At 44.4% G+C, this 26,445-nt stretch overlaps 1 protein-coding gene across 1 annotated transcript; it reads right to left on the reverse strand.

The window, feature by feature from the left end:
• Positions 1 to 219: 219 nt before the first annotated feature.
• On the reverse strand, positions 220 to 21,832 carry LOC138357182 (homeobox-like protein HDP1). Its single transcript, XM_069313830.1, has 2 exons — positions 21,386 to 21,832; positions 220 to 453 (listed from the first exon to the last, which is right to left on the reverse strand). The coding sequence occupies exons 1-2, from the start codon at positions 21,830 to 21,832 to the stop codon at positions 220 to 222; spliced, it is 681 nt and encodes a 226-aa protein (XP_069169931.1).
• Between the last annotated feature and the right edge of the window lie 4,613 nt (positions 21,833 to 26,445).

The raw sequence follows: 26,445 nt of genomic DNA on the forward strand, positions 1-26,445 counted from the left end.
CCCCTGTTACCTAGCAGTAAATAGGTACCTGGGAGTTAGTCAGCTGTCACGGGCTGCTTCCTGGGAGTGGAGGCCTGGTCGAGGACAGAACCGCGGGGACACTAAAGCCCCGAAATCATCTCAAGATAAGAAGATAATAAACTGCTCCTCCAAGCCAAGCGGTTTTCCAGAATATTTCTAAACGAAGCTGGACATCAATGTGCACCAGGACACAGGACATCAATGTGCACCAGGACACAGGATATCAATGTGCACCAGGACATCAATGTGCACCAGGACATCAATGTGCACCAGGACATCAATGTGCACCAGGACATCAATGTGCACCAAGACATCAATGTGCACCAAAACATCAATGTGCACCAGGACATCAATGTGCACCAGGACATCAATGTGCAACTGGACATTAATGTGCACCAAGACATCAATGCGCACCAGGACATCAATGTGCAACTGGACATCAATGTGCACCAAGACATCAATGTGCAACAAGACATCAATGTGCAACTGGACACTGATATCTTTTTTTGTACACTACGTGTTCTGAACGGCGTGGCCCAAACTGGTGAGTCTCAACCAACCCGTTCTCCCAAATTCGTAAAGTCAATATTGACTTATTAACTACGTGCATAGGTGATATACTAAACATAATAGATACCCTTAAAAAGATTCATAGAAAACACCGACCTTACCTAACCTTGTTAGTATGTTAAGATAAGCATCTTATTGTCTCAACACTCACAAGTAACGATCGATATTTTGCCAGTTTGCGACGAAATTGATCGAAGTTGAAGCAGGTTAACCCAGCCAGGTGTGACTCACACCTGCAGGCTGGTGTCCACACCTGCCGTTGCAACACCACCATGTGCTTCAGTGTACATATGTAGGAACACGCTACATGTGCTTCAGTGTATATGTAGGAACACGCTTCATGTGCTTCAGTGTACATATGTAGGAACACGCTACATGTGCTTCAGTGTACATATGTAGAAACACGCTTCATGTGCTTTAGTGTACATATGTAGGAACACGCTACATGTGCTTCAGTGTACATATGTAGAAACACGCTACATGTGCTTCAGTGTACATATGTAGGAACACGCTACATGTGCTTCAGTGTATATGTAGGAACACGCTACATGTGCTTCAGTGTACATATGTAGGAACACGCTCCATGTGCTTCAGTGTACATATGTAGGAACACGCTACATGTGCTTCAGTGTATATGTAGGTACACGCTTCATATATACATTTAGGAACACGCTTTATGTACTTCAGTATACATGTAGGAACATACTCCTGTGTTTCATTGTATACTAGATGGAGTACCCGGCCGGTCCCGGGTCTTGTTCTCCCTTAAACCCTCCACCTCCCCTCTCTCTTCCCTTATCTACTCTCTCTCTCTATCCCAACAATCTCCCCCCCCCCCTCTCTCTCTCTCCTCCACCTCTCTCTCATCTTCCCCTTTCTTTACCCTCTCCTCTCTACTTCCCCCTCCCCATTTCCTCAGCTATTCCTCCCCTTCCCGTCTCAAAAAGCTAATTTACTACACAAAACAGTATTTCGCTTAATATTCCCGTCAAAAGACTTATGTGGTGGAGAGCGAGATGGTCTGAGGCGTGACGGAGGAGAAGCAGCGACTGACATAGGGAATACATACGATGATAATTGTTCTGAAAGGTCCTTGGTGCCTCTTAGTGTCTTACGTAGAGTTTAGCAGAGTCTATGCTTGGTTAGGTAGCGTCCCCGAGGGCCAGGTGTAGGGGGGGCACCAGGTGTGTGGGGGGCAGGTGTGGAGGTTCCTCTGCCCCTCTACGATCGATACTTATGCTGCATGACGAGCTAATAACAGGAAGCAAGACCTGAGTCATGCACGGAGCTGGCTGACACCAGGTAAGGCAGAAGTGTGTGAGTATTGAAGGTGTGCTGAATATGGTAGCAGCACACATGTGTTACCATATTCATATGTGGTGCTACCATGCTATATGTGGCACCTACCATGAGGTTGAATTGTTGGGGCCTCATGAGAGGGCGAGGCAGCACATCTGGCCAGGCAACACACCTGGTTAGCCAGGTGTGCTGACACCTGGGGCCCTCAGGCTCAGGCTGGACGTCCCTGAAGTTAGAGTAGATGAGTATGTGATATGTGTGAGACAAGCTTGCTCTTCCTCTCAGTAGTGATCTACCTGACTATTCTTACCCCAGCGTTGCATCATAGTCTGACTAAGCTAAAACCTTCAGGCACAAATAGGTGTTTATACAAAAAAAAAATGTTCATATGAAACCGTTACAAAGTTTCCAATTACAGCATTATTTATACTTTTTTTATATAAATTATCTCCTATTTCAATTAAAACAAAAGTCAGTGTAGGTACATAACGTTTATTGAAAGTTTTCAGTTTCAATTAAATCAGAGAAAATTTGTTATAATTTTTTGTGTATAATGGAGTGATTGGAAGTTGTGGATGTGGTCAGTCTAAGTGTGGACCAAGCCACACCCTGCCTCGTGGACCAGGCCAAGCCACACCCTGCCTCGTGGACCAGGCCAAGCCACACCCTGCCTCGTGGACCAGGCCAAGCCACACCCTGCCTCGTGGACCAGGCCAAGCCACACCCTGCCTCGTGGACCAGGCCAAGCCACACCCTGCCTCGTGGACCAGGCCAAGCCACACCCTGCCTCGTGGACCAGGCCAAGCCACACCCTGCCTGGTGGACCAGGCCAAGCCACACCCTGCCTCGTGGACCAGGCCAAGCCACACCCTGCCTCGTGGACCAGGCCAAGCCACACCCTGCCTGGTGGACCAGGCCAAGCCACACCCTGCCTGGTGGACCAGGCCAAGCCACACCCTGCCTGGTGGACCAGGCCAAGCCACACCCTGCCTCGTGGACCAGACCAAGCCACACCCTGCCTCGTGGACCAGGCCAAGCCACACCCTGCCTGGTGGACCAGACCAAGCCACACCCTGCCTGGTGGACCAGGCCAAGCCACACCCTGCCTGGTGGACCAGGCCAAGCCACACCCTGCCTGGTGGACCCGACCAAGCCACACCCTGCCTCGTGGACCAGGCCAAGCCACACCCTGCCTCGTGGACCAGGCCAAGCCACACCCTGCCTGGTGGACCCGACCAAGCCACACCCTGCCTTATGGACCTGACCAAGCCACATTTTGGAACACAGTGAGGAACGAGACAGGTCACTGAAGGAAATTAACAAGTGTATTGAACTGTGTGTGTGATGACCCCTGACCTACGATGACCTGTGATGACCTTGACCCTTTGGTGACCCGTGTAACCCCCAACTACTTGATGACCTGCGAGGACCATGACCCCTAATGACTTGAAACAACCTTCACGATGGTGAATGAGGTTGACCCTTACCCATCTTCACCTGAATTGTTCCTGTTATCCTGGGATGTGCTTGATCCCTTGTTGTTGTTGTTGTTGTTGTTGTAAGTTGCTGAATCTAAAAGTTCCAAGTAGCACGGGCTATGGTGAGCCCGTAAGTGTGTGTGTGTGGTTGAGCCCCCATGTGACCAAGACTTATCTTGACGTCTGGTGACCTTTGGTGACCTCTGGTGACCTGGGCTGACCTGCCTCTCCATCACCTTAGGTCCTAGTCTGCCCTCTCTCCATCCCTCCACTCGACTTAATGGGTTTGCTTTACGACCAATTAAGATATTTTACAGCTATTTCCAGGAGGTTAAAGCCACCTTAGACACGTGTTATTTAGACATTTAAGAACGACAGAAAGATGCAAATATATTTTCTTGTGAAGTAAACAATATAAAATATAATGACAGGTGATAAAGTTCCTTCTCTTCTCTCTTCGTGTGACCACTGACTTCTATTCAAGAGGCGCGTGTACGATTTTTATCTCTTGTGAAGGACATAGCAACACACACACACACACACACACACACACGAGGGGGGCCTCGTAGCCTGGTGGATAGCGCTTAGGACTCGTAATTCTGTGGCGCGGGTTCGATTCCCGCACGAGGCAGAAACAAATGGACAAAGTTTCTTTCACCCTAAGTGCCCCTGTTACCTAGCAGTAAATAGGTACCTGGGAGTTAGTCAGCTGTCACGGGCTGCTTCCTGGTGTGTGTGTGTGTGTGTGGTGTGGGGAAAAAAAAAAAAAAAAAAAAAAAAAAAAAAAAAAAAAAAAAAAAAAAAGTAGTAGTTAGTAAACAGTTGATTGACAGTTGAGAGGCGGGCCGAAAGAGCAAAGCTCAACCCCCGCAAAACACAACTAGTAAACTAGTAAACACACACACACACACGAGTCTGTGTGACTCAGATGAGTCACAGAGATGTTAGGAAGTTTTCTTTTAGCGTGAGAGTAGTGGAAAAATGGAATGCACTTGGGGAACAGATTGTGGAAGCAAATACTATTCATACTTTTAAAACTAGGTATGATAGGGAAATGGGACAGGAGTCATTGCTGTAAACAACCGATAGCTGGAAAGGCGGGATCCAAGAGTCAATGCTCGATCCTGCAAGCACAAATAGGTGAGTACACACACACACACACACACACACACACACACACACACACACACACACACACACACACACACACACACACACACACACACACACGAGCCCAGTAGGCTCAGGAATCTGTACAATTAGTTGATTGACGGTTGAGAGGCGGGACCAAAGAGCCAGAGCTCAACCCCCGCAAGCACAAATAAGTGAGAGCGCGCACACACACAGTAATGACAGGTAATTACACATATTATATAATCTAATTATATCACTATGAAGCTGATTGTTATTTAGCGGGTAAAATGTGTGCTTCAGGGTTCACCAGAGAAGCGAGAGTAATACAATCACATTGATCCAAAGTTTTAACATAGATAAATCAGCCCATTGTGGCTTCATTGTACAGGCTTCAATTCCCGCGAGAGGACCGAAGCGTTTGGGCAAGCTTTCACCAGAGAGTGGGCGTCCTCTTTTGCCAAGCAAAGGTCACGCGTTTAATTTCCGAAGGAAGACAACAGCTTTTTGGGGAGCGCGTCCTTTCACCTGATGTGTCCTTTCACCGAGCAGTAAAAAGGTATCTGGGAGATAAAGAACTGTTGTGGGTTGCATAATGGGGAAAGGTCAGCGAGATCTCAACACCGTAACAGGCTTCCTGTCCCTGATGATAGAAAATCATATTTGCAGACGAGGAGTCACAATAACGTGGCTGAAGTATGTTGACCAGACCACACACTAGAAAGTGAAGGGACGACGACGTTTCGGTCCGTCCTGGACCATTCTCAAGTCGAAAATCATATTTTATTAGTATATGGGGTTTCCCAATGATAAGGATAATAAACTTATTATGCTTATCAAGATCACCCTAAACCAAAGACTAACCTTTCCAACACTTTTCTTAAGTTCAAGTATGTTTATTGAGATAAGAAAGAAATACATCTTAAAGGGATAGAGTAGCTTAAGCTATTTCTCCCCCCCCCCCCTCCCGTTTTTCTTAAGATATGTACCCAGTGACTTCGACCTGCTCGAGAACCGAACCCGGGAACTTTCGGGTGTGAGTCGACTGCTCTAACTACTTAGCTACTACGAAAACCTACTTAAATCGCATTTCCTAACGTGGTTAATCTCCGAATATTTTTGACTTCAATTATTGTTATTTTAAAGAAACACGCGGTCCAAAATATTGGGACTAATATACTTCCTAAACAAAACTTGTCAGTATATCTCTTCACAAACCCTTAAACTCATTAAAAACTCTTCTTCAAATCCATTTTCAGGTAACAAAATTATATACATTATACAAAACTATAAGGAAACAAAAATTTTTACCCTTTCTAAACGCAAAATTTCCAAATTCAGACTTGGCATATATTCACTAACACCAGATTTTATCCCACTGCAGCATTCGTAGGAACAAACAAGTTCTGAACACAGGCGTGAACAAAAGTTGGTTCACAAACAAAGCTTTTACTGCTGGCGGGAAGCTTCGTTTGTCCCAGCAGGTCAACGGTGAGCACCTTTTAGAGCGCTGTCACCGGGGCTCAGGCATAATAGAGTCACCGGGGCTCACGATCTATTTATCGGGTCGTCTACGTGTGAAATAAGAGAGTAGGCAGTGAAGGGTTTATATTACAGGCTCAAGGCGTCGGTCGGCCGAGCGGACAGCACGCTGGACTTGTGATCCTGTGGTCCTGGGTTCGATCCCAGGCGCCGTCGAGAAACAAAGGGCAGAGTTTCTTTCACCCTATGGCCCTGTTACCTAGCAGTAAAATAGGTACCTGGGTGTTAGTCAGCTGTCACGGGCTGCTTCCTGGGGGTGGAGGCCTGGTCGAGGACCGGGCCGCGGGGACACTAAAAAGCCCCGAAATCATCTCAAGATAACCTCAAGATGGCTATCACACCCGGTGCTAGTATCTAAACTGCTCATTGTTTTCAATACCTCATTGGGCTCTCTCTACCGCCTGGAGGCGCTCTCTACCGCCTAGAGGCGCTCTCTACCGCCTAGAGGCGCTCTCTACCGCCTAGAGGCGCTCTCTACCGCCTTGAAGCGCTCTCTACCGCCTGGAGGCGCTCTCTACCGCCTGGAGGCGCTCTCTCTACCGCCTTGGAGCTCCAGAAGCCCTCCCGGGCTCTCACTAGTGGCTGAAGAAGACTCAATATGCCGGTGGGCCGCCACTGCCAGCCTGGGTCACCCGACCTCCGCCACCAGCGACGCTCACATCCGTCACCACAACACAACGCAAATCAACACAACTTTATAGCGAAGTTTTACAGGGGGTCCATTCCGTCACGTCCCTTGTCCACCCCCTTCCCGTGCTCCAGGGGCGTGACGGGAGGACTCAAGGCATCAGGGGACAAGCTCGGGCAGTCCCTGGCACATGCCCTAAACAACTGGATGAAGCTGAATAAAAAGTGCTTTGAGGTACGTAAAAGTCAGCGTATCAAGCGTTGTTTTATAACAGGTAATTACGACAGGTTGGCACACACACAGTGGCACTCTGACGCAAGTAATGCCTCTGGCTAGGCACCGCCTGCGTCACGCACTTACTGACACAGAGAATTAGTCTTAAATAACTGCCTTTGTTGTCCCTCCTGGTTGTTGAATACAGCGCTCATCAGCACACGTGGGGACGTAGTTTTCACCCCCAGGGGTAGCGAGGTGGCCCTGACCCCCCCCAAGGGTAGCGAGGTGGCCCTGACCCCCCCCAGGGGTAGCGACGTGGCCCTGACCCCCCCCCCAGGGGTACCGAGGTGGCCCTGACCCCCCCCCAGGGGTAACGAGGTGGCCCTGACCTCCCCCCTCCCCAGGGGTAGCGAGGTGGCCCTGACCCCCCCCCAGGGGTAGCGAGGTGGCCCTGACCTCCCCCCTCCCCAGGGGTAGCGAGGTGGTCCTGACCCCCCCCCCCAGAGGTAGAGAGGTGGCCCTGACCCCCCCCCCCAGGGGTAGCGAGGTGGCCCTGACCCCCCCCCCCCCCGGTAGAGGTGTGGCCCTGACCCCCCCCCCCAGGGGTAGCGAGGTGGCTCTGACCCCCCCCCCCCCCCCGGTAGAGAGGTGGCCCTGACCCCCCACCCCCCAGGGGTAGAGAGGTGGCCCTCACCCTCCCTTATTTGCAAGGACTTCTCTCAATACCTTTCATTTTCTTCTTCGAGGCTATGGGTCCATACATAACAAAGTGTTGTGAATGGTGTAGAGAAAAATTAAGAGGAATATAGATAAAGTTGAAGCAGGCGGAAAGTCATTTTAGAAATCTACTTTTTTTTCCATATGTTCTTGTACAAGACATTTTGTAAGAGTGGCTTTACAAACGTTTACTGCTGTTCTTCCCGCAAAATACATGATACGTTCCTTTGGTTGTGTGTATATATATATATATATAAATATATATATATATATATATATATATATATATATATATATATATATATATATATATATATATGGAATAAATTTAAGGGTAACTTACTAATATAGGACCACTGGATTGTTTCTATCGTAGGATAGACATGTATATGAGTGAGTTTGGTCGGATAGAACAGGAGTTGCGTCATATGGGTCAATGGGTCTTCTGGGCCCAGATTCACGAAGCAGTTACGCAAGCACTTACGAACGTGTACATCTTTCATCAATTTTTGACGGCTTTGGTTACATTTATTAAACAGTTTACAAGCATGAAAACTTGCTAATCAACTGTTGTTATTGTTCTAAACAGCCTCCTGGTGCTTCGGAGCTCATTAACTGTTTAATAATTGTAAACAAAGTCACCAAAGATTGAGAAAAGATGTACAGGTTCGTAAGTGCTTGCGTAACTGCTTCGTGAATCTGGGCCTAGAAGACCCATTGACCCATATGACGCAACTCCTGTTCTATCCGACCAAACTCACTCATATACATGTCTATCCTACGATAGAAACAATCCAGTGGTCCTATATTAGTAAGTTACCCTTAAATTTATTCCATATATATATATATATATATATATATATATATATATATACAACCAAAGGAACGTATCAGTATTTCCTAAGATTGTTTCTGAATCAAAACTTATCCAATTTATACACAATATTTCCTATTCAATAATATTGTGTTGATGTATTTAAAAACTTATTTATATTAATTTCTTGTACCTTTTTATCCTTTTTTTCGCATTTGAATTATGACATTTTGACTTCGTCATTCCAGAAAATGCAAATTAAGTTTTCTTAATTACAGGATGAGTGACCACTGATGATAATCATAATATATCATGTTTAAGTTCGTGTTATTAGTGACACTGCAAACGCTCACACTGGGGGAAAAAATTGTTAAAACCTCGATGAAAAGGAAGCAGTGATGTTTATAGTTGCCACCGGGGGCGGCTAGTTTATTGTGCACCCCATACTCATCCTGTGAGCGGTAGCGCAAAAAGCATTACAGAGGGCACAAAAGGTCTTTATCAAACCTCATCTTAGATTATTACATAAACAATTTCATCTATCCTTCACACCTTATAGTTACAATGTCAGCTAGTTACAGAGAAGATGCTATTTCAAGAGCTACATATTTACAGTAAGACATCATGCATTAATAGTAAGTCTTATCGCTAATACATAAGCATGTCCACCAATATACAACCACTGCAAGCCACCACAATTTCCTCAAGTGACGCAAAAGATAACACCACTATGCAATGCATAGTGATATCCAGTATGATAATATCAGGTTCACAATCGACTTGAGAATGGTCCAGGACGGACCGAAACGACGTCGTCACTTCACTTTCTAGTGTGTGGTCTGGGCCAACATAACACCGGTCGGCCGAGCGGACAGCACGCTGGACTTATGATCCTGTGGTCCTGGGTTCGATCCCAGGCGCCGGCGATAAACAATGGGCAGAGTTTCTTTCACCCTATGCCCCTGTTACCTGCAGTAAAATAGGTACCTGGATGTTAGTCAGCTGTCACGGGCTGCTTCCTAGGGGTGGAGGCCTGGTCGAGGACCGGGCCGCAGGGACACTAAAGCCCCGAAATCATCTCAAGATAACACCACTGTACTTAACTCCCTCAAAAACAACAACAGTAACCTTGCTTGTTGAAAGCACAAAAGCGTGTCGTTCGACCTTAATTCTGCGAAGACTGGAGTAATACTGTCGTTAATATCGCCCCTTAAGTCTTCCTTCTAAGAGGCCACTTTACCTTAATACTACGCACGGGGCTCTTGTGTGCAGTGAAGGGGCACTTGCGGGGGGTCTCGCTTCCCTCGCTTCACATTATGCTCCGGATCTTTTAGTCTAATATTAGAAAGTCATACACTGTACTTAATGTCTCGCCAGGTTTAAAATTCCCGCCCGTCATGGCTTTGACATTCATTTTATGATAATTAGTGAAGTTTTTTTTTGGGGAGGTTCGGGGGCTGGGGGGGGGCTGGGGGGGGTGGGGGTTGGGGGGGACTGGGGGGGGTGGTTGGGGGGGGACTGGGGGGGGTTGGGGGGCAAGGGAGGCAGGGTAGTGGGGCAGGAATGGCTCGCTTCCCGCTCAGGAAATGGCGCTTAGGAAAATTTCTTAAATTGCATTATAGCCTAACGAGTTAAGCGCTCTTGACTGCCATATATTGTCAAGTGGTTATTTTGTCGGGCATTTTTAATCTAATATCATTAACAGTGTCGTTGGAGACCGTGTGTGAGATCGTGTTTGGTATGCTCCAGGCCCGGGGCCAGATTCACGAAGCCGTAACGCAAGCACTTACGAACCTGTACATCTTTCCTCAATCTTTGTACACTCAGCACTAACTGGCTAACAGGAAGTGACGTTGCCACACATTTACAATGCTAACCAGCATATATACATTTTCTTCTGTCCTCCATGGACAAGGTTAGAGATTAATTAAACATATAGTTTAGGGATTTATTGAACAATCAACCACAGAACGTGATTTTACTGTTAGTAAGCATCACAGGATTTAACCCATCGCCAAACAACAGAACTACTTGCCTTTGCGATGTTAAGCACAAGGACGGTCAATAAATCGACTTGAGAATGGTCCAGGACGGACCGAAACGTCGTCGTCCCTTCACCTTCTAGTGTGTGGTCTGGTCAACACCTTAAGAGGCGAGTATAGCTGCCCAATGAGTGAACACACCACAATAGCACATAGCACAACATTAATAACAGAATCAATAAATTCACCATGAATTGTTCGTGATGAAATCTAGTTAGTGTCAACCTCACAAAACTCATGAATGTTCAAATGTAATTATTCACTTTGTGAACGGTGGTGACGCCGTGGTTGGTATGGTGTGGGGGTGCCTGTATAGTGAAAGGGAACAAGGGGTTTGTGTCACTATACAATCGTTACTTGTAGTGATTGTATCCCCTGATGGAGCACGGGGATTGTGTCATATGTTAAACCCAAAGCTGTTTTTTAATTCAATTATAATCAAATAGGTAATACTTACCTCATATAGCATATCCATAACTATAAACTAAAAATTAAATTTCCATTAAATTGTATCACCAAAACCTACATTAGATTGCATAAAATATTTAAATAACAAAGAAATATGCCACAGGGTAAAAACGTGTTAAAACGCATAAATTTACATTGTATAATAATTACAAAATACGCAACAATTGCAAACATACAAAGCTCTCAAAACAAGAACATATATACACAAGTAACACGACACTAACAAATAAAAGCATTTACTCGAAACAAACCAGTAAGGAAGTTCTTTTTAAATTAACTGCTCACAAGTGGTGTCATTTGTATACAGGAATTCACTGGTATTTTTTGTGGGAGTTATAAAGTGTGAGGAGAGACGGAAACATTAGCGGCTGGAGGCCGGTGTCTTACTTAGTGTTGGGAAGTAACTGTTGGCAGGTCTCTCCTTATCCTCCTAGACCAAGACATTTCAATGGTACGTTGTCTAATGCATTAACTCCAAAAAATTGACAGACAGAGACAGAGTTAGAGTCAGACAGAGTCAGACAGACATGAGAGACACACAAGGCAGGCAGGCAGGCAAGGCAGGCAAGACAGACAGACAATCAGACAGACAATCAGACAGACAATCAGACAGACAATCAGACAGACAGACAGACAAGACAGACAAGACAGACAGACAAGACAGACAATCAGACAGACAATCAGACAGACAATCAGACAGACAATCAGACAGACAATCAGACAGACAAGACAGACAGACAAGACAGACAAGACAGACATGAGAGAGACACGAGAGCGACCGGCAGGCAGGCAGAGACAGACAGACAGACAGACAAAGACAAAGGCAGACAAGACAGACATGAGACACGAGAGCGACCGGCAGGCAGGCAGAGACAGACAGACAGACAGACAAAGACAAAGGCAGACAAGACAGACATGAGACACGAGAGCGACCGGCAGGCAGGCAGAGACAGACAGACAGACAAGACAGACAAGACAGACAAAGACAGACAGACAGACAGACACACACACGCTCTGGAACGGAATTAAGACATCTCAATTTCTATTTGTTGATTTTTTGTTTATTTCAGATCCCTAACATGGCAATAATTTATATATTATGAAAGACACCCACAATGAGAAGTGATGAAGAATGACCCTGGAAACACAAACCGAAACTGTCTCTATTTTCCGTTTGTTACAACTTGTAATAAAGTTGTTACATCTTGGCTTAACGTGTTTATGACGTATTAGAACGTTGTTACAACTTGCTATATTGGTTGTTATAACTGGTTAGGAGGTGTTAAAACTTGTTCGAACGTTGTACCAACGTCGTAGTTTGGGTGTGTGTTTGGCGGGGATCCCCATCAATAAGACGACTACCATGCAAACTATTAGTGAACACTGTGAATGTGTTCTCTCAACTGATCACATGAACGCTCTGACACCCAGTTGGATCCAGCTTCATCTTGTACTTAACATGACTGTAGCTTAACATTAAAAGTTATTTCTAATAAAAAACTATTATTAAACTCATTAAATAACTCAGATTCTGGGGTGAGGTTTCAGTTGAGCTTATGTAAGATAATAGCTCTTAGCATACAATTTAAATCGGACTATCAGAATCATTGCTAACAAACGCTTGTCTTAGTTTTAAAAAGCAAGGTTTGAGGCATGAAGATCAGGGGCCAGATTCACGAAAGCACTTACGCAAGCACTTACGAACGTGTACATCTTTCCTCAATCTTTGACGGCTTTGGTTACATTTATTAAACAGTTTACAAGCATGAAAACTTCCCATTCAGCTGTTGTTATTGTTATAAACAGCCTCCTGGTGCTTCGGAGCTCATGAACTGTTTAATAATTGGAAACAAAGCCGAAAAAGATTGAGAAAAGATGTACAGGTTCGTAAGTGCTTTCGTGAATCTGGCCCCAGGAGAAAAGGGGAAAGAAGGAAATAAGTGAACCTCGGCCACAAGCCATGGAGGAGCCGGTGGTAGGAAATTACTTATCAATATCTCATTACTATAAAAAATATTTTTTGGGCCTAGAAACTCGATTAGTCCAGTGTAATTCAGGGTCGCTCGGTCCCCGAATCGAGCTGCAACAACCTATCCTCTTAAAAATAACGTCGTTTTTGGCCGTTTGCCCGTATGGCTGAATATGGACGTAATTTGAAAATGAAAATAAATTTGGGATTTTTTTTTTTCAACAACAGTAAGTTGAGGGTCCTCTGGTAGGTTAGGTGGGCAGGAAATTCTCATAAAGTTTCAAAACGTTATGAAAAATATCAATTAAAGTTTCCTCTCCTAACCTTTCCGAGTAAGCCGAATGACTCAAACAGAAAACGGGACAGTACGTCACTTTTGTTAGTCGATTTCATTTCAAATTACGTTCAGATTTGGCCATAGTGCGCATACGAGCGAAGAGTGACGTTATTTTTAAGAGGACGGGTTGTTGGCGGGTGTATGAACAAAAGGCTGTGTTTCAAGTCAAACACTGAGAGGCAGACGAGGAGTCACAATAACGTGGCTGAAATATGTTGACCAGGCCACACACTAGAAAGTGACGGAACGACAACGTTTCGGTCCGTCCTGGACCATTCTCACTAGTATTTTTGGTCCAGGAGAGAATGGTCAAGGACGGACTGAAACGTCGTCGTCCCCTCACCTTCTGAAAGTGAAGGGACGACGACGTTTCGGTCCGTCCTGGACCATTCTCAAGTCGATCGATTCACAATCGACTTGAGAATGGTCCAGGACGGACCGAAACGTCGTCGTCGTCCCCTCACCTTCTAGTGTGTGGTTTGGTCAACATTGAGAGGTACGTTCAGAATGATACGTATTATAATGTACACTGAAGCTATAGCGTGAATGTTATGCAACACCGTTTGCTGCGTCAAAGGTGACCTTGACCTTTGTGATCGAGGAGAGGCAATTAGTCAACAGCTGACGCGTTTAGCACGAGGAAAAATAAATTAAGTTTTCTTATAGAGCTTAAGTAATAGGTTACAGTCTCCAAGTACTTTAGTACACGACAATATTAAACCAAGTTTTATTGCTAGTGCTACTCCGTCATTATTATTTGTTTTATTATTATTATTTTCTACTACAGACGTGACGTAGCCAGACATTTACAATGGTAACCAGCATATATACATTTTCTTCTGTCCTCCATGGACAGGGTTAGAGATGTAAATAGTTCAGGGGTTTCACATTAAGCCATCATCATCAAGATCCTCAAATATTCTAAAACGCCGGCCCGTCCCACATCTTTAGCTGGACGCTAGAGCGACGGTCTCGTTTCATGCGGGTCGGCGTTCAATCCCCCGACCGTCCAAGTGGTTGGACACCATCCCAAATCCTTATCCTGACCCCTTCCAAGTGCTATGTAGTCGTAATGGCTTGGCGCTTTCACTTGATAATTCCCTCCCTCCATCCATCCATCCCCCAAGATCTCTTTCTCTCTCTCTCAAGATCACCCCAAGCAAACAAGGAAACCCTTGCCAGGAACAATGTTAAGGTCGTTAAGATGGTTGCAACAATTTATGCAACATATATCTGGGGCCAGATTCACGAAAGCAGTTACTCAAGCACTTACGAACGTGTACATCTTCCCTTAATCTTTGGCGGCTTTGGTTACATTTATTGAACAGCACAAGCATGAAAACCTCCCATTCAACTGTTGTTATTGTTGTAAACAGCCTCCTGGTGCTTCGGAGCTCATTAACTGTTTAATAATTGTAAACAAAGCCGCCAAAGATCGAGAAAAGATGGACAGGTTCGTAAGTGCTTGCGTAACTGCTTCGTGAATCTGGCCCCTGATCTCTCACCTTATGACATTCACGTGGGAATGCAGAGAGCGACCAGGAACTGCCTCATTGATCATGCAATTACTTAAGATGCCCTGCTTCTAGTAATGAAACTACTGTTGACCAATCCACACACTAGAAAATGAAGGGACGACGACGTTTCGGTCCGTCCTGGACCATTCTCAAGTCGATTGAGAATGGTCCAGGACGGACCGAAACGTCGTCGTCCCTTCACCTTCTAGTGTGTGGTCTAATCAACATACTTCAGCCACGTTATTGTGACTCATCGCCTGTAATGAAACTATTGCTTCAGACTGAACTACGAGAAGAAAACCACGACAATAAATACGCGGCTAAGACTTTTCAAGCTAATAAAAACGACCACAAAGCCTAAAATATTTTATCCAACAGATTACGAGAAATATTCCAAAAGCCTATTTTCAAACTCGTCCTTCGGCCTATTGTAATAAATGATCAAAAACCTCCTTTATAAAAGGTGTTATCTCAGAGCCTTTACAGTCCATTAAAACATTCTCCAATAAATGTACATTATAAAATAACCATAAGGTATAGAAGAGGACGGCGGGGCGTTAGTGCAGCCCAGCAAGGTACACCACGAACCTGGGACCAGATTCACGAAAGCACTTACGCAAGCACTTACGAACTTGTACATCGTTTCTCAATCTTTGGCGGCTTTGTTTCCAATTATTAAACAGTTAATGAGCTCCGAAGCACCAGGAGGCTGTTTATAACAATAACAACTGTTAATTGAGAGGTTTCCATGCTTGTAAACTGTTTAATAAATGTAACCAAAGCCGTCAAAGATTGAGGAAAGATGTACACGTTCGTAAGTGCTTGCGTAACTACTTCGTGAATCTGGCCCCCCAAGCAGGAAGGAGTGACTACGGTAAAATGCTCAACGCGCCCGGTATTAACCTTATAACTTTCTCACTCTCTTGCCAACACGCCGTAGCAGATTATCGGGAAATAGATTACCATCGTAAATATCAAGGCTCTGTGCATACATAAATAAGTTTAGGTAACATTTTTATACACACATAATTCCCCGGTGTTCCGGTCAGAAAGCGGACAAGGTGTCTTACATTATATAACCTGGAAAATGGGATCTATATCCTGGAAATAGTGTAAGTTATTGGAGAGTTTATTGGAAATAAAATGGTGTGTACTAAGATTTTCTTGCTGGCATATTTTGGTCTATTCTTAGCAAGAAAGTGGATTGTCTTGTACTTTTAGATTCTACATTAAACACAAAATGACAGCACAACTAAGGATTTTACTAAGAGAAGAACAGAACTATTATCACTAATAAAAACTACCTCTTCAGATATTACTATTAATAATAGTATTTTACTATGAAATAATATGACTAAGTTAATTAACAGTATTTCTAATAATTACTGTAGAGTTTCTAATACTACTGCCAATATTACTTCTAATATTAGGCACTTTTACTACTTATAGCAGATATTCTACACTTTATATACATATAATAAAATACTCCTACTAATGGTGGGTCTAGAATACTTCTAGACTGCCACTATAAAAATTATTACTTCTACTGCTAGCCACTATTGCTATTAATTAATGTACTAGTTCCACATTTCCTATTAATTATAGTACTTTCCTACTGCTACTAATAAAATATTTTTATTATTATTAGTATTACCACTAATAATAGTATCTATTACTACCGTTTTCACTAATACTGATATCATTCGATCCTGATACATCATAAATATAAGTGATTGTGGTTAGGTTAGGTTATCTTGAGGTTATCTTGAGATGATTTCGGGGCTTTTAGTGTCCCCGCGGCCCGGTCCTCGACCAGGCCTCCACCCCCAGGAAGCAGCCCATGACAGCTGACTAACACCCAGGTACCTATTTTACTGCTAGGTAATCTAACTGGGTTAGGTTAAAGATAGCGAAGAAAAAAATGCCAGGATATCATTAAAAAACTTCCAGAATAACATACGCTGGTGGAGGCATTCTAAGTCTAACTGTCATAGACTCCAAAAGTTAACATTGTTCCTATTCGCTGTACCCCATTAACGCCCCTTGTCAATAGTAACCAGCTGACTCATTACATTAATTGTGGGACCTCTGCAAGATATTTATATACAAGCGATTTTACATTTTTAAAGGCGACCATACTGTAGAAACTGCTATTTCCACGAGGACAGACTCGTTCACTCGTGTAAACTGAGACCAAACAAGAATCTTGCAATGCAAAATTACGAGGGCTGAGTCGCCCAACACACCGAGAATGATGTAAGGCGAATCAGAAAACCAAATGCTTAAGTATGAACAAGCAGGGCAAGAGTTAGGAATGTCAAGCAGGCAAGTTTCTGGCATTCATATGGTGGGGGGTTTTGGGGACGGGAGAGATGAGACAGTTAGTGGGAGAGGAGGACAGTCGGATGGTGGGAACACAAGGAGTCTGGAAAAGTATGCTGGTGGGGTGGAAGAGGGAAAGAGAGAAGTGGGAGAGGTAAGAGAAGGGAAGGGATAATACCCCCACGTCACCGCCCTCTTAAGGAAAGTTGCCAGTCACCCTTGGCATTGTTACATATTTTTTAAGGCAAGAAATAAAGACTTGTGCTCAAAATGGTTAGACAGACATTTGCGCGGGCACACAGCACACACACTGTAAACCGCGTGTGTAGTAACGTAACAGTTCATGTGCCAAGTACTAGCTCCTGGGCCCTGGCACTCAAATTGTAAATGTAAAGCATTTACTACAAACTCTCAATTTCTTCTTATATAGCATTTTGATATTATTTACAGAGGTAGTCCATATTTGATACTGAAGAATTATTTCTACACAACCCCGTGGATCACGTCTAGCTGAAATACGTGGATTTATTAGCCTAAACTTAATAATTATGTCATCGATCCACATGAATATTTTAGATGTTTGGATCATGTTCCTTCTGCTTTTCCTTATTCTTAGGTATCACTTAATTGAGTACCAAGAGTCTGTCCTCATAACTTAATACTGGAATCAGCATTATAAATGGTTTGTTTCACAAGACGAGAGTAAACCGTCAGTTTACAGCCCAACCACCATCGCAGGCGACCAATGATAATGCAGGATACCCGCTCCTCTCGATAGGTTAACTACCTCACTTTTCCTCCCAACTGCATAAATATTTACTGCTGTTTCTGCCCATTTGTAGTCATTTCCTTCTGCCCATTAACGTAACAAGATGTCCTTTAGCGGGACACGTCTGAACCATAAAAGTATAAAATTAACTTTAATTAAAAGCCTAACATGAGCCTTGGTGTTGTTATTTTTTTTAAATTCCTTCCGGAATGAAGAAACTCAGATATAAGGAGATTCGTGCTAGAATTAATAACCACTAAAATAATTGGTTCCAGGTAGAATTATGTTCTGATTGCTTATGCCTCTGTAACCCTTTCCACAAACCCACAGGAAGGGTATGGGGTGCATAATAAAGGAGGTGAAAGTTATACCTCTGAAGTCCTTAAAATATTCGATATTTTCCATAAACTTTACTCTGACCCTTGCCCAAGGCAGCGGGAGCCGGTCGGCCGAGCTGACAGCACGCTGGACTTGTGATCCTGTGGTCCCGGGTTCGATCCCGGACACCGGTGAGAAACAATGGGCAGAGTTTCTTTCATCTTATGCCCCCTGTTACCTAGCAGTAAAATAGGTACCTGGGTGTTAGTCAGCTGTCACGGGCTGCTTCCTGGGGGTGGAGGCCCTGGTCGAGGACCGGGCCGCGGGGACACTAAAGCCCCGAAATCATCTCAAGATAATCTCCAGATAGCTTAGGAAAGGCGTCTTGAAGTTACTTGAGAGATGAGACACGAGTCTTAAGTCGGCAGCCTTCAAGTACTGTACCTTCGAGATATTTTCCCCAAGTTGACTTAGGCAAATATGGAAGCAAAGTTTGAGGGAGATTAATAATAATTTTCTATACTTTGGAGGCATAAACAATCAGCAAATAACTATTTAGGGGAAATAATCAACCTAAGTATGTAGATTATCTAGCAGGATTACCCAAATTATAATATATATATATATATATATATATATATATATATATATATATATATATATATCGGAGAATAAAGAACCATGAAACCACTACTTGATGAAAGACAACCATTGCCCGAGAGACATTAAAAAATACAAATTTTGAAAATGAAATTGTAGTTTGTGTGTTATCTAACCCCCCCCCCCCTCCCTTCCCCCCGTTTTCTTTTCTTGTGCTTTGACATAGCGAATAAAAACATGACTATAAATATTAACTGAACCCACAAGCATTTGTGTACATGAAGAAGTTGACAGAGTTGTGACTGTCAAATATCTGAAGCATTTACGACTCGCATACAATGGCAGGACTAGAGCCACTCTGGGTGTCAAGGGACTGAGGTTGACAGCCGTCAAGCAGCGTGTTGCCTTCACTCTAGCTCGTCACACACACACACACACACACACACACACACACACACACACACACACACACACACACACACTCTTCAGCAAATATGAATTTATTAAAGGTACGCGTATAGAAATATGAGTTTTTATTATTATTATTTTTTACCACAGATGTGGCAGGATATTTACAATGCTAACCAGCATATATACATTTTCTTCTGTCCTCCATGGACAGGGTTAGAGATGTGTTAAACATATAGTTCAGGGTTTTATTGAACAATCAACCACAGATGGTGATTGTAGTGCTTTTAAAATGCTAATCTAACCTACAGAAATACATAGATTTACGTCTGCCCTGCATAAAGTGTTCGATGTGTCTTTTACATAGTGTCATTAATGTACATTTACAATATGAGTGTGTGTTATGGGAAGTGCTAAACCAGCATGAGTATAAAAATATGAATAAGTAAGAATGCACTCATAGGAATATGAGAGCTGATTTGTGGGTACAGGTTCACTACTTCTCAAGAGTGAGTTAGTCCTGTTCACAATCGATTGTACCCGAGTTGTTATTCCAGCTTAAGTTATCTTGAGGTTATCTTAAGGGTGAAAAGTTTGGAAGGTTGTATTATATATATGTGATGCCTGTGTTTATCTAGTTGTAGTTACCTAGGAGTTGCTTGTTGTGATCTTCGTCCTCGATGTCTGTTAAACAGTTTAATAGATATCATATTTTCTTTAGCACAGTTTAGCATTGGTTATCATGGTTATCGAGCATAGTCGGTTTAGCATAATCTAACAATCTGTCTAGTATAGTGTGTGAACCAGAGAATATAAGTGTAAATTGGGAGTGGGTATGGCACTGAAGTATTTCTTTAGTGTATTGGTAATGAGCTCTTGCTAATGAGATGCTTGCTACATTCAATGCTTTACATACAGGTGTGATGACGCACTGGAGATGTTATCTTGAGGTTATCTTGAGATGATTTCGTTTTTTTTTTAGTGTCCCCACAAAGATTTTAGTTTTTTTAGTGTCGAGGACCGGGGACCGAGGTCCCCGGTCCTCGACCAGGCCTCCACCCCCAGGAAGCAGCCCGTGACAGCTGACTAACACCCAGGTACCTATTTTACTGCTAGGTAACAGGGGCATAGGATGAAAGAAACTCTGCCCATTGTTTCTCGCCGGCGCCTGGGATCGAACCCAGGACCACAGGATCACAAGTCCAGCGTGCTGTCCGCTCGGCCGACCGGCTCCCCCGAAGCAGGAAGTTATTGCCCCAGAGTTTTAAATCTTAGTTTGTAGTAAAAACGGTTTTATATTTTTCTTTGATTCCAGAGAAACCCTTTTGTCTGATATAATGATTCATTCTAAAGAGTGAGAAAAAACTTTACATTTTTCCATATAAACTGTTTCGTCATTCAGGCCCAAAGGAGTTTCCAGCATGAAATGATTTAACTGGCGCCAGTCTGAAGCAATGGGATCTGTCATGATGGAAAAAGCTAAGGAGGATAAAGGGTGCCATTAAGGGAGGCATTTACCTACACCCTTAATGGGTAAATCAGAGGAGCATCACTTAGCATCCTCATTATAAGCTTCGATTTCCTTTATATATATAGAGAAAATCAGTAGTATAAAATCAGTATATAACATTTGAGCTTCTGTTCCTTTATATAGAACAGAAGCTCAAATGTTATATAAGGGAAAATGTTCAATCTTTTTAACTCCTCATTTTGACTGGGATCAAAATCTCAAACATTGATGTGTAAATGACCAGACCACACACTAGAATTTGAAGGGACGACGACGTTTCGGTCCGTCCTGGACCATTCTCAAGTCGATGATCGACTTGAGAATGGTCCAGGTCGGACCGAAACGTCGTCGTCCCTTCACCTTCTAGTGTGTGGTCTGGTCATCATACTTTAGCCACGTTATTGTGACTCATCGCCTGCATATTGATGTGTAAAGTCCACTTTATTCTTTAAAAATGGAGAACGACTTCTGAATAGAATTGATATAAGGAACTTAGTTTTGAGGATTAAGTTGTATATTTTGTCTATTTGCTGTAAATAATTTTTTGGTCCGCCATTGCGACAGACTTTTGGATTAAGTGCGAGAGCGAAGTTTAACTCCCGATTGTCAATGAAAAATTAACTCAGTTGAATACAGAATTGTCTACGGTCTTTGCTGTTTAATTGTCCTTTTCAAGTTCGTTGTTGGACATGTGGCGTCAGTTAATTACTAGCACGTTGTTCATTCCCAGCGCGTTGTTCATTCCCATCACGTTGTTCATTCCCAGCACGTTGTTCATTACTAGCACGTTGTTCATTCCCAGCACGTTGTTCATTCCCAGCACGTTGTTCATTCCCAGCACGTTGTTCATTCCCAGCACGTTGTTCATTCCCAGCACGTTGTTCATTCCCAGCACGTTGTTCATTACTAGCACGTTGTTCATTCCCAGCACGTTGTTCATTCCCATCACGTTGTTCATTCCCATCACGTTGTTCATTCCCAGCACGTTGTTCATTCCCAGCACGTTGTTCATTCCCAGCACGTTGTTCATTCCCAGCACGTTGTTCATTCCCAGCACGTTGTTCATTACTAGCACGTTGTTCATTCCCAGCACGTTGTTCATTCCCAGCACGTTGTTCATTCCCAGCACGTTGTTCATTCCCAGCCCGTTGTTCATTCTCAGTGCGTTGGTAAATTTAATTTCACTATTTCATTCTCATCACTGAAGACGAGAGTGGTGTCCATATTTCTCTACGCCATCCAGTCCTCATTTGGTTCATCCATCAGCTGTTCCTCTCATGTTCATCCATCAGCTGTTCCTATCATGTTCATCCACCAGCTGTTCCTATCATGTTCATCCATCAGCTGTTCCTATCATGTTCATCCACCAGCTGTCCCTCTCATGTTCATCCACCAGCTGTCCCTCTCATGTTCATCCACCAGCTGTCCAACCCACAGTTCATCCAACAGTTAATCCCCTCCGGTTAATCCATCAGCTGTCGCCACTTCCGGTACATCCAACAGCCCTTCCCCCCCCCACCTTCTGCCTCATCCGTCAGCAGCCCCCCCCCCTCCCTTTAGGCTTATCCAGCAGCTGCCCCTCTCAGGGAGAGTGATAGAAATAATAGATCCAGCTAATCCACGTAAAAACTGGGCAAATCCACGTTAATCCAGAGCCGCTTTCTTGTTTATGGATGAAAATACTTAACATATGACTCAAGTCTGTTTATACTCGAGCTTTTCTCAAGTAAAGTTCTCAAGTTCCCAAGTAAAGTACTCAAGTTGACCAGTCTAGTAACGAGGAGGCCTGGTCGACGACCGGGCCGCGGGGACGCTAAGCCCCGAAATCACCTCAAGGTAAACAGTGCTTTCCTCACTTTCTATGTTCGAAAGTGCATCCCTTTAAATTGTTCACAAATTAAGGGGATAGTAATAGGAATAAGAATGGGATCGTAAGAGAGAGCAAGGGAAAGAAAAAGATAGATAAATGGAAGGGTAAGCTTATGTTAGGTCACGTTTGTTAGGAAGTTTAGAGCATTTGAGTATATACTGTGAGAGGGAAGAGTCCACAGCAACAAAGCCAGGACTGAAGATCATGTTGGGTACATTGTGTCTTAAGAGCCGATTCAACAAGACGGCGTCTGTGTAGAGGCTTAGGAAAGATTATTTTGAAGGAAGTTCCCTGTTCAGCTTCTCTCGTCCTGTGAGTGGACAAACCGCCATAGCAACATGTACAACACTCCCCAATAGGAAGAAAACCCCCTGGGTTTTTCATCCTGTCACTTGTACTCAGAAGCAACTGGATTTACCTGTCACAAATGAACGATCTTACTAGGGATTAACATCTTGCAACCCCTTAAGTTACCTTTATCATACAGGTGTGTTGTGGGGCCTCCCCATTCCCCCATTTTCTTACTCTTTCCCCTTCATTTTCTCATTTCCAATTTTTATTTTACATCCTTTAAAATTATCGTTTTTTTTTACCATTCCTTTTACTCTACTCAAACATATCCTCTCATCTTTTAACTCAACTCAATTTCTCTCACACACTACTCATTATTTCCCTCTTCCTCTCACCTTCCTTACTCCCCTTTCCTATGCCTTTTCTCTCTCCTCTTCCTCTCACCTTCCTTACTCCCCTTTCTTACGCCTTTTCTCTCTCCTCTTCCTCTCACCTTCCTTACTCCCCTTTCCTATGCCTTTTCTCTCTCCTCTTCCTCTCACCTTCCTTACTCCCCTTTCCTGTCCCTTTCCCCTCTTCTCTTCCCCTTCCGTTTCCCCAGTTGCCCCGTTATTAAGGCCACCAGTCTCTTAAATCTTCCTTAAAGGTCAAATAGCATGCACAAGCCGCGGGGTAAACACCCTAATGACGCGCTGAAGCTACATGCGCGTCCTCCCACCGTATATAAAGAAGAATGACCGCGAGAAATTGGTCCAGTAAAAAAATGTAATTGGCCAATCTACAATCTAAAATTGTTTACTAAATGGGAAGCAGTATAAAGGGGTTAAGGGGAGAAGGGGCACTCCACCTGCCTCTTAACTAAGGGGAGCGTCGTGAAATGTTTCAGTTTAGCATTTAGTATTCCACGATTATTGTAAGGGTATTTGGCACGAATAAATTTATTAGTGAAAATTTTTAAATTTATAAATTTATTATTGTTTATTAAATTTATTAAATTTTTATTAGTTTATTTTTGTTTATTCAAATTATTAATAATAAATTAAAATATTAAAAATTATTAAAATTATTAAAAATTAAATTGAAATAAATTAAATTAAAATATATTATTAAAGAATAAATTATTTAAATTCATTCTTTTAATGTATTTTATAGCTCATAAAACGAGAGTTTAGATTGGCTATCTTCGCTATCATGTGTGATGATATATAGAAGAGAGACGTATAGTACAGTGGCACCAGGAGGTTATCTTATCTTGAGGTTATCTTGAGATGATTTCGGGGCTTAGCGTCCCCGCGGCCCGGTCCTCAACCAGGCCTCCTTTTAGTTACACACCCCCCCCCAGGAAGCAGCCCGTAGGAGCTGTCTAACTCCCAGGTACCTATTTGCTGCTAAGTGAATAGAGGCATCAAGGTGAAAGAAACTCTGCCCATTTGTTTCCGCCTCCAACGGGGATCGAACCCGGAACCTCAGGACTTCGATTCCCGAGTGCAGTCCACTCAGCTATCAGGCCCCTTACAAAGTTGAAATTGATGGATATAATGAAGATAGCCATTCCTTCCATATGAATACTGCCCCGTGTATCAATAATAATGTATACGTTTTCCAGAGAATGATTCCTTCTCTATACATGTTTTAAATGACTTGGATCTCAGAATTATAGTGTGAGCATGACAAAATTAATTTATAGAATGTTCGCTATTTGTCACCTGTACTCGTTCACCTCAATAGACTTGTCATGGCCGTGACTTATGAAGCCATCGCAGTCTTTGTGCATATGCGGTGACTATTCTTTAATATGTACAGACACGCTATAGGATGAACAACCCGGCGGGTTTTCTTCCTATTGGGGAGTGTTGTACATGCTGCTATGGCGGTGTGTCCACTCACAGGATGAGTGGCGCTGCCCAATACTGTCACTATGGCGGTGTGTCCACTCACAGGATGAGTGGCGCTGCCCAATACTGTCACTATGGCGGTGTGTCCACTCACAGGATGAGTGGCGCTGCCCAATACTGTCACTATGGCGGTGTGTCCACTCACAGGATGAGTGGCGCTGCCCAATACTGTCACTATGGCGGTGTGTCCACTCACAGGATGAATGCCGCTGCCCAATACTGTCACTATGGCGGTGTGTCCACTCACAGGATGAGTGGCGCTGCCCAATACTGTCACTATGGCGGTGTGTCCACTCACAGGATGAGTGGCGCTGCCCAATACTGTCACTATGGCGGTGTGTCCACTCACAGGATGAGTGGCGCTGCCCAATACTGTCACTATGCCGGTGTGTCCACTCACAGGATGAGTGGCGCTGCCCAATACTGTCACTATGGTGGTGTGTCCACTCACAGGATGAGTGGCGCTGCCCAATACTGTCACTATGGCGGTGTGTCCACTCACAGGATGAGTGGCGCTGCCCAATACTGTCACCATGACGGTGTGTCCACTCACAGGATGAGTGACGCTGCCCAACACTGTCACTATGGCGGTGTGTCCACTCACAGGATGAGTGGCGCTGCCCAATACTGTCACTATGGCGGTGTGTCCACTCACAGGATGAGTGGCGCTGCCCAATACTGTCACTATGGCGGTGTGTCCACTCGCAGGATGAGTGGCGCTGCCCAATACTGTCACTATGGCGGTGTGTCCACTCGCAGGATGAGTGACGCTGCCCAATACTGTCACTATGGCGGTGTGTCCACTCACAGGATGAGTGGCGCTGCCCAATACTGTCACTATGGCGGTGTGTCCACTCACAGGATGAGTGCCGCTGCCCAATACTGTCACTATGGCAGTATGTCCACTCACAGGATGAGTGGCGCTGCCCAATACTGCCACTATGGCGGTGTGTCCACTCACAGGATGAGTGCCGCTGCCCAATACTGTCACTATGGCGGTGTGTCCACTCACAGGATGAGTGGCGCTGCCCAATACTGTCACTATGGCGGTGTGTCCACTCACAGGATGAGTGCCGCTGCCCAATACTGTCACTATGGCGGTATGTCCACTCACAGGATGAGTGACGCTGCCCAATACTGTCACTATGGCGGTGTGTCCACTCACAGGATGAGTGGCGCTGCCCAATACTGTCACTATGGCGGTGTGTCCACTCACAGGATGAGTGACGCTGCCCAATACTGTCACTATGGCGGTGTGTCCACTCACAGGATGAGTGCCGCTGCCCAATACTGTCACTATGGCGGTGTGTCCACTCACAGGATGAGTGGCGCTGCCCAATACTGTCACTATGGCGGTGTGTCCACTCACAGGATGAGTGACGCTGCCCAATACTGTCACTATGGCGGTGTGTCCACTCACAGGATGAGTGCCGCTGCCCAATACTGTCACTATGGCGGTGTGTCCACTCACAGGATGAGTGACGCTGCCCAATACTGTCACTATGGCGGTGTGTCCACTCACAGGATGAGTGGCGCTGCCCAATACTGTCACTATGGCGGTGTGTCCACTCACAGGATGAGTGCCGCTGCCCAATACTGTCACTATGGCGGTGTGTCCACTCACAGGATGAGTGACGCTGCCCAATACTGTCACTATGGCGGTGTGTCCACTCACAGGATGAGTGACGCTGCCCAATACTGTCACTATGGCGG

This window comes from Procambarus clarkii, chromosome 76, assembly GCF_040958095.1.
Source record: "Procambarus clarkii isolate CNS0578487 chromosome 76, FALCON_Pclarkii_2.0, whole genome shotgun sequence".
Classification (NCBI taxonomy): domain Eukaryota; kingdom Metazoa; phylum Arthropoda; class Malacostraca; order Decapoda; family Cambaridae; genus Procambarus; species Procambarus clarkii.